The following is an 8,529-nucleotide window of genomic DNA, read 5'->3' as shown; positions in this document are numbered from 1 at the left end:
CATTTTGATGAAAACCGGCAATCTAATTTAAGTAAGTATTTTGATTGTCTATGTGTATGTATGTACAGCTATAAGCTTGAATTGTTGATATAGAAGTATAAAACATTTTTTCAGGCGTTAAACGTAATTATAAATCTAATAAAAATGATTATTTAAAGGAAATAATTGATCTTAAAAAGAGAAAAATAGAAATTGACAAAGCTTACCAAAATGAAAAACTGAATATATTAAGAGAAATTAAAGATAAACTATAAGTTATTACTACAGTATTTACGATGGAAACAAAATATTGGAGTACAAATTAGATAGCTTTATATAGTTCCTACATATTTTATTTATTTGATATATAAACATAACCTTACAATAAGATCTTTATAATGTGTTAAAATACAGAAAGTCAACATATGTATACTTCTTATTTTGAACTGTTTTGAGTATTAAATATATGTGCTATGATATAATAATAAGTAACTTTGCTGCTTAGTAATATAACCGAAGTGTAATATATTATAGTAAAAGTGCAAAAGACTCCAATATATTTCATATTTACTACTTTATTTAAAAAATAGTTTATTTGTTACAAAATCAATGTTATTTTATTTTTTCAAAATATTAATAAAATTTTAATTATCTTAATGTAGCTAAATAGTTTTTCATTTCATTTCTTTTGATTATACCTTCTTGATGCTGCTCCAATGTTACTTCTGATAGCCCAGGATCTGCAATCTCATTTGCAACTATAATTGGATACTCGATTTCTTCGTCACCATTTAGTAAGCATATATTGTGAAGCACTGTACAGGCGATAATATAATATGGAATTAAATCTGTTCTCCTCATGGGTAATTTATCAAGAATAAATCTCCATCTTCCTTTTAAAAGTCTTATAGCTCGCTCTATTATCATCCTACTACGAGATAGAATGTAATTATAATTGACTTCTTCCTCTGACAAGTGTCCATTATTCTTATATGGTGTAAGAACACATTTTTGAATTACATAAACTGAATCACCTAAGAGGTGTTTATCAGCAAAATAAACTTCTGTACATTTTTGTTGTACTCCAGAGTATTTAAATACTCGCATATCATGAACACAACCTGGCATACCTGCATAGCAATGAATAAATTCTCTTTTTTCATTACAAATTACCTACAACATATTAAATTAAATTAGCACTATAGAAACTAAATGGTTTTAATTCTTTCATACTTGTAGCTGTATAGAATGAAATCCTTTTCTATTAACGTAAGCAACTGAATTTTCTTTTGGAGCAGCAATCCTTATATGCGTTCCATCCACAAATCCAAGTACTTTTGGAAATTTATATTTTTCCTCAATGGTATTAGCAGTAGATTCTGCTTCTTGTAATGTAGGCCAGCGAATGAAAGTATTTCTCAAAATACATAGGGCCTTCACCACCCTTTTCGTGGCTCTCCAGGCTGTAGCATTCCCAACATCAAATTTTTGTTACTACAGATGTAAAAAAACAAAAAGAAACAAACGAGTATTATTTTCATATTATTCTGATTCAAATAAAATCCAAGAAAATACAACAAATAAATAATTAATACTTATCTATATGAATCTGGTGTTCCTAACACATATAAAGCTATGTATAATTGTTTCTCTGGTGATATGAGAGGTCCATTATTTTCAGAATTGGTTAAATATGGTTTTAATATATTTAATAGAAAATAAAAAGTACTATGGCTCATTCTGCAAATATTATTTATATCAGATATTGGATTATTTTAAAATGAAAGGTGTCATGTAATTATGTATGTATTTACCGAAAATGTCTTTTGAACTCTTCATCATTGTAGACGTAAATAACATTTTCAATAAAATTTCTTACTCTTGGCCTAATAATAGTACAATCGTTTCGATTTGTAAAGAAAATTTCAATATCCTCATCATCACTGTCACTATTAGAAGAACTTGCAAATAATACGTCAACCAGATGTTCCATTTCTTTCCGGATATTAAAATAAACTGTATAAAAAGTTGAAAAAATTAATTCTTTTCTATTTCTCGCAATCAATAAATACAGAACTTATTAATTTTATCAACTAAAGTAAAATGCAATATTTTATCTGTCAGAGCTGTCAAGTTCAAATTCGAAACACTTATTGTAGTTGGGTAACGAAACCAACCTAAGGAAAAACTTCACTAGGTTCGGAACGGTTTTCAGGTTTAGCTAATCATTGCCAACATTTGGAAAACATAATTAACCGAAAAGCTTTGGTTCGGAATACCCTCAATGTTTTCCTTTCTAAGTCAGTTCTGAATTCGCCACCAGTTGGCGCTGACCTTTGCGTGTGACAGCGAATAGTCTACGGGCGCGTTCCGAGTCACGCATATGCGCGCAGTAAGAACTTAAATTCTATAATAAATGTGACATAAACTGTACATTTTATGCGCTTCATGCGTAATTTGGAATGCACCCTACTTAAAGCCTACGGCACAGTATGCTGGATTTCGTGCTAGAATGGCTTGCTAGAATTGTGAAGACCAATGATGATTCAGTTGTGAATTAAATATAATAATCTCATTGGTCCTCACAATTCTAGCAAGCATTCTAGCACAAAATCCAGCATAGTGTGCCGTAGGCTTAACGGGATCCCTCACGCCTACTTTATCGACAGTTCAAGTCAATAAACAATTAGTTTAATAAAATTCAAATGCGAAGCAAATTGAACAATCGTGCCTTTGTAGGACAATGTGCCAGTCCTAACGAGTCAAACGAACTTATAATCACTCAAATTAGTTGAAAAATAACGCTGTACCATTGTGCCGCGTTTTTGAAGAGAGGTTACTTTTGGTCATTTCCACTTCAAGAACGCGGGACAGTGGTACAGCGTTATTCTTCATCCGATTTGAGTTTTTTTAAGCTCGATTGACTCGTTAGAATTGGCACCTTGTCATAAAGAAGCCCATTTTTGCAATTTGGTTCGCATTTGACTTTTATTAAACGAAATGTTTATTGACTTGTACTGTCGGTAAAGCATGCGTGAGGGATCCCGTTAACGGGATCCCTCAAGCCCTCTGTAGCCAACATTACGGAACGAAAAACGAGGGAGAATTGTCCAGCGCTATTTTTCAACCGATTTCAATGTTTTTGGGCTTGTTGGAATCGTTAGGACTCGCTTTTTGTCATAAATAAAGCCGTATTATCCAAAAAACGTAAAAAAATAAAATTGTTTAAAAATTCGCATTAATAATATTTAAACGCAAAACAAATCGAAAAATCGGGCTTCTTTATGACGAGGTGCCAGACCTAACGATTCCAACAAGCCTAAAAACATTGAAATCGGTTGAGAAATAGAGGCGTACCATTGTCCCGCGTTTTTGAGGTGGACGAAAACCAAAAATTTTTAGGAAGAAAGCTAGCCTTCCTCCCCTCTCGCGGCTCACGCTAACGTGTTCCCCCACTCCAGCATCGGAACTTACTGCAAAGCTTTCCTCATATTTATGCTATTCCCCTATCTGTAGCTATACACATATAAATACCGCTAAAATAATGTTGAGAACATTTCATTTCGCCGATATAATGAAATTGCTAAAAATGCAATTATCATTTTGAAATAAAATTGTAGAAAAAGAGATTTCGTAATGCTTGAAATATAGGGCATACGGCGAAACGCGGGACAATGGTACAGTCGTATTTTTCAACAGAATTTGATGAGACTAGTAATAATTAAAGCCATTCTTTATGTAGATTGTCCTAAAGAGCTCGCGTTTGTGATAAAGCTTATAGTTTTTCAGCTATGAACGTTTGAAGTTGCACGACGCACAAATACATATTTCTTCTCTCGCGTAGATCAGCTGTTGCGCACGTCCATCTTCAATCGTTCATAACTGGAAAACTATAGGCTTTATCGAAAATGCAAGCTCTTTAGGACAATCTACATGAAGAACGGCTGCAGTTATGACTAGTTTCATCAAATTCTATTGAGAAATACGCCTGTACCATTGTCCCGCGTTTTGCCGTAATTTCAGGTCTTCAAGCGTCACTGACTCGTTCATTCTGCTATTTATTCCGAGCAAAGTAAAAATGCCCCAACAACTTGGGTGGCATCATTGAATAGAGCGTGAAAGGGGGAGACGCTTTTATAGGTACAATGTCATAACACCCATAATTTTTTTTTTGTGCGCTTCCAATCTACACATTTTTATGAAAGTGGTGTAGAAATATTTTGAGTTGGTAGTACTGCTCTGCCGTCGGAAAGTGACGTTATTCATGGTACTACAGACAGACAAAAATATAGTGTAAGGTGAAAGTGACAGCTCGAACATAAATTTGTAGGAATGGGTTATGTTATTTGAAATGTCAGCTTATACATATTATTATTAGAAAAGAAGAATTAATGTTTTCTATATAAGCTGATAATAAATTTTACTCCGCAGCCACATTGATTATCAAAATTGCTCTAGTTAGAATTTTGTAAAGTTTTATGTCAATATTAATTGTTTTTCCAGCTCAAGAGAAATATTTATTTTACTATAGGTTCATTATTTACAATTTTTTAAATACGCTGAAAACTTTTTGTAACTTTTCTCAATTTTATGTCATGCATCGATTATACTTATCTTTTCAAATAAATTGATTTTTAAGATATTTTTATTATTATTAATTTATTTTATTTTTGTATTATAAGTTAGTTATAACGAAAATTAACATGAATTGTATATTGTTGTGTGCTATTATTTTCATATAAATCACCAATCTTTATATAATTTGACTATGTTTCCGTAGTCCATTTGCATCAAGTGTTCTGAAATAGAATAAAAATATTAACTTCTCGTGTTTAAACTTTTTTTCGGCAATGTTAGTCTGTAAATCTATCTTTCGTGCTCGTCTATCTTAACTCTGTCAGTAATCTCGAGAAATTTAGAACAGATTTTACTGTAATGTTCGGAGTCGTGTAATTCGCGTATCAATCATAAATAAATATTTGAAGGATACATTTTCTCATGTTATGAAATAAATGAAGCAATTTAGTAGAAAATTAATTATTTACTTATTTTACCCCATACACAGAAGACCGGTTTAAAGACAAAGGGTTATTCTACTTTGTAATTAAATTAAATACATTTATACCCTTGTACTGTTTCATTGGTTTATTATCTACCAGTAGCTTAATATAATAATATAGTACTTTTTTTATATTATTACCTTTATTATTTATAATTTTATTTATTTTCTTCATGCATGTTTCGTTATTAAATGCTGCACGAGTTAAAAAAGTGGATATTTCTTTATTTCCATTTGATAGATTGGAACTCCTTAATTTTTTCCAATTTACTTTAAGCCATTTATTTAGCTTTAAGTTTTTGTTATTTACAAATTTCAAAATTTGCCCTCAGCTATTAATTACTTGTATAAATATTATTCTTATTATGTACATCAATTTAGCTGAAATAGACAATTTTTACATGTATGAATATATTGTGATTTGATAGCTTTCTATAATAATATTGGAGTATGTGTGACATAACTGCGAACTTATTAGTAATAATTGAGACATTGAGTACAAAACCTATGTTAGTACATAGAAATCTAGAAAACTGTCTTAAGCTCACAGCACACCATACTGAACTTCGTGCCAGATTGCTCGCTAGATTTGTGAAGACCAATAACTATTCAGCTGTGAAGTAAATCAGCTGTGAAGTAAATGTAAAAATATTGTTGGTCCTAACAAATCTAAGAAGTAAACCAGCTTTAAATTCAGTATAGTTTGCCGCGGGCGTTAAACCTTTTTTCTGTAAATCTGGAATGTTTGTGTCCTGACTAAAATAAACTATTTTCTTATTAAGTTGCTGTATTAATTTAATACAAATTATGTAGAAATATGTATTCGTTAATCCTTTTATGATTAAAATAAGAAATAAAAGGTTTGTCACCTCAGTATTTTTGTTTTTTAATTTTTTCATTCTATAGACAGAGTAAAAAATAGGGGGACGTAAAACCTTAAGATATACAGACCAAAAGCGTTGAAAAAATATTTACGAGAGTAGGACTAAATCCAATAATCAAATTAGTACAAAGAAGGATTGAAAACATTTACAAATTTTGATATTGTTTTGACGGTTATTAAACTTTTGCGCGCAATACATTAATTAGATTGAGTATCATTATGCCAATATATTTAGTTTCGTTTTAAATTGATTTTCTTTAAATATATTATAAAATTAAAATACATTCAATCTTTGAATTTAGTTCCATCATATCATAGAATGTTGTTAAAGACTTTCTATCAAGCTACTTGTAAAAGGTTCTAAATTTACATAAACGTCAGCAGTTGAATAATAATATACAGAAGCCGTTAATTTCATGCCTTAAAGTGCATACACATAAGAAATCTTTCTAAATGCAAATAAACAACATTTTCAAAAATAAAAAGCTTTATATGGGAGTAGTGGTAGCTAGGGGGTTCCTGTGACACGGTGGTGAGGGGAGTGCGGGTGTGCGGGGGGAAGTGTCTTGGGTTTTCCTGTGACACGGTGGTGAGGGGAGTGCGGGTGTGCGGGGGAAGTGTCTTGGGTTCCTGTGACATGGTGGTGAGGGGGGTGCGGGTGTGCGGGGGGAAGTGTCTTCTTAAGAGCTAGGGTTTATTGGGTGATGAGGAGGGTGCGGGTGTGCGGAGGAAATGCTTTGGCTATGGGGAGTGAGAGAGAGAGAGAGAGATCCCTCTCACCCTCTCTATCTCTCTTAGAGTCTCTCACCCCTCTCCCATCAGCCTAGGGCCCGGATGGTTAATTATCCTACGGGTCCACTAGTTCTCTAAGGCTTACCCCCTCTCCCATGTCACTAGGGTCCGGATGGTTAGTTATCCTACGGGTCCACTAGTTCCCTAAGGGTTACCCCTCTCCCATCACCCTAGGGCCCGGATGGTTAGTTATCCTGACAGTTACCCAGAGAACTTTTTTTTGTATTTTAGTTGGTGGAGGAAAAAGTTTCTTTTTTCTCCACTAGGTAGCGATCACGAAAATTACTGGGGCAGCTACACCGCTAGGGGTCCTAAGCATCTTACGGACTGCCATTTTTGATTTCTTAGTCCTGCCCTCGGAGGGTCTTTTCTCCCTCCACATACTTATCCTAGACCTTCCCACTATTTTCCTACTATGGACCCGCCATTTAACTTGATTTCACATTTAACCATTTTTCTTCCCTCTCAATCTACCTCTACACCATTGAAGGGTCTTTTTCCCTCCACATACCCATTCTATTCCCTCCTACTATTTTCCTCCTTGGGTCCTTCTTTTAATTTCACATTATACCTTTCTTGAACCTTGGGTACAGATTCCTTTTTTCTTATACAAGCTGTCGATAAATATAAAGTGAAAAAATATGCAGTATCAAGTGATTATTAATTTAGCGTATAGACAGAATTCTCCAGTAATTCATATAATTACAAGAATAATAGATGAAATTATGCAAAATTTATCACAAGCGGTAAATGAAGAAACAATCGAGACGCATGGAATGGAGTATGAAAATAGTAAGTTATTATGAATGAGATTGCATCATACATTTTTCTAAAATCTGATGATTTTTTACAGTAACACGCTGTATACAACTGTTGATGAGAGGTATCAGAATGATTGAGATAGAGGCAGGGATAATTCCGCAGGAAGATGAGGAGGAGCAGGAGGAGGAGGAGGATGAGGAGGAGACAACGATGGAGGTAGCAAGGGCAGAAGAATAGCTTGATATTTTAAAATATTATATGTTAAAACTCTTTTTAGTTATATATATATATATATATATATATATATATTGAATAAAAGTATTATATGTTAAATCTTTTGAATATTGAATAAAAATTACTGTAAGCATATTATAAATGAATAGATTATTCATTACATCTTCCTGTAAGCATGCTCTACATGTCACATAGTTAACAGACATTATTTTTCCTTTTGCGAAACAATGGGGAGTGAAATTCTAGGGACCACCCAATGTTCCTCCTATGAGCTTTCCCAGGGCTCTCTAAAACTGACCCGATACCTTCTGCCCATATTTTACCCTCTCAACCAGTCTCTAGCTATTTTTTTTCGAGACTTTTCTCACAAACAGGTCAGATAAATGAGCCCACGTGCTAAACAGAGTCACAGTTGTGAAGTAAGATTGTCAAGAAGCCATTGATGCGCTCGATACTTTCTGACCATATTTTACCCTCTAAACCAGCCTCTAGCTATTTTTTCGTGACTTTTCCTCCCTCAAGCAGACCAGACAAATCATTCAGCCTCTAGCTATTTTTTTCTCAAGACTTTTCTCACAAGCAGAGCAGACAAATGATCCCACGTGCTAAACAGAGTCACAGTGTGACGTAAGATTGTCGAAAAGCAATTGATGCGCTCGTAAATTTTAAGCTGCACTTAGGATATGTCCTTAAGATGCTAGTATTCCCAACCCAAGTAATAATGGACGTATATTTCACGACTCGTTTCTAAATAATGAAAAGTTTATATTTTAAACTGTCATTACTTTATCTGAGGAACGTGACTATCTGCACCATCTAG

General features: G+C 33.3%; 1 protein-coding gene across 1 annotated transcript; it reads right to left on the bottom strand.

Annotated features, from left to right (window-relative positions):
- Positions 1-627: 627 nt before the first annotated feature.
- On the bottom strand, positions 628-1,972 carry LOC136777965 (putative nuclease HARBI1). Its single transcript, XM_066734542.1, has 4 exons — positions 1,794-1,972; positions 1,709-1,719; positions 1,213-1,442; positions 628-1,152 (listed from the first exon to the last, which is right to left on the bottom strand). Exons 1-4 carry the CDS (start codon positions 1,970-1,972, stop codon positions 628-630), a joined length of 945 nt encoding a protein of 314 aa, XP_066590639.1.
- Positions 1,973-8,529: the final 6,557 nt, after the last annotated feature.

The sequence above is a fragment of the Prorops nasuta genome, unplaced genomic scaffold (genome assembly GCF_024137725.1).
Source record: "Prorops nasuta isolate Cenicafe-Biocafe unplaced genomic scaffold, Cenicafe_Pnas_1.2 PNAS00013, whole genome shotgun sequence".
NCBI classification, from domain to species: Eukaryota; Metazoa; Arthropoda; class Insecta; order Hymenoptera; family Bethylidae; genus Prorops; species Prorops nasuta.
Note: the sequence above shows the minus strand (reverse complement) of the source record. Positions and strands in the feature narration are given on the sequence as shown.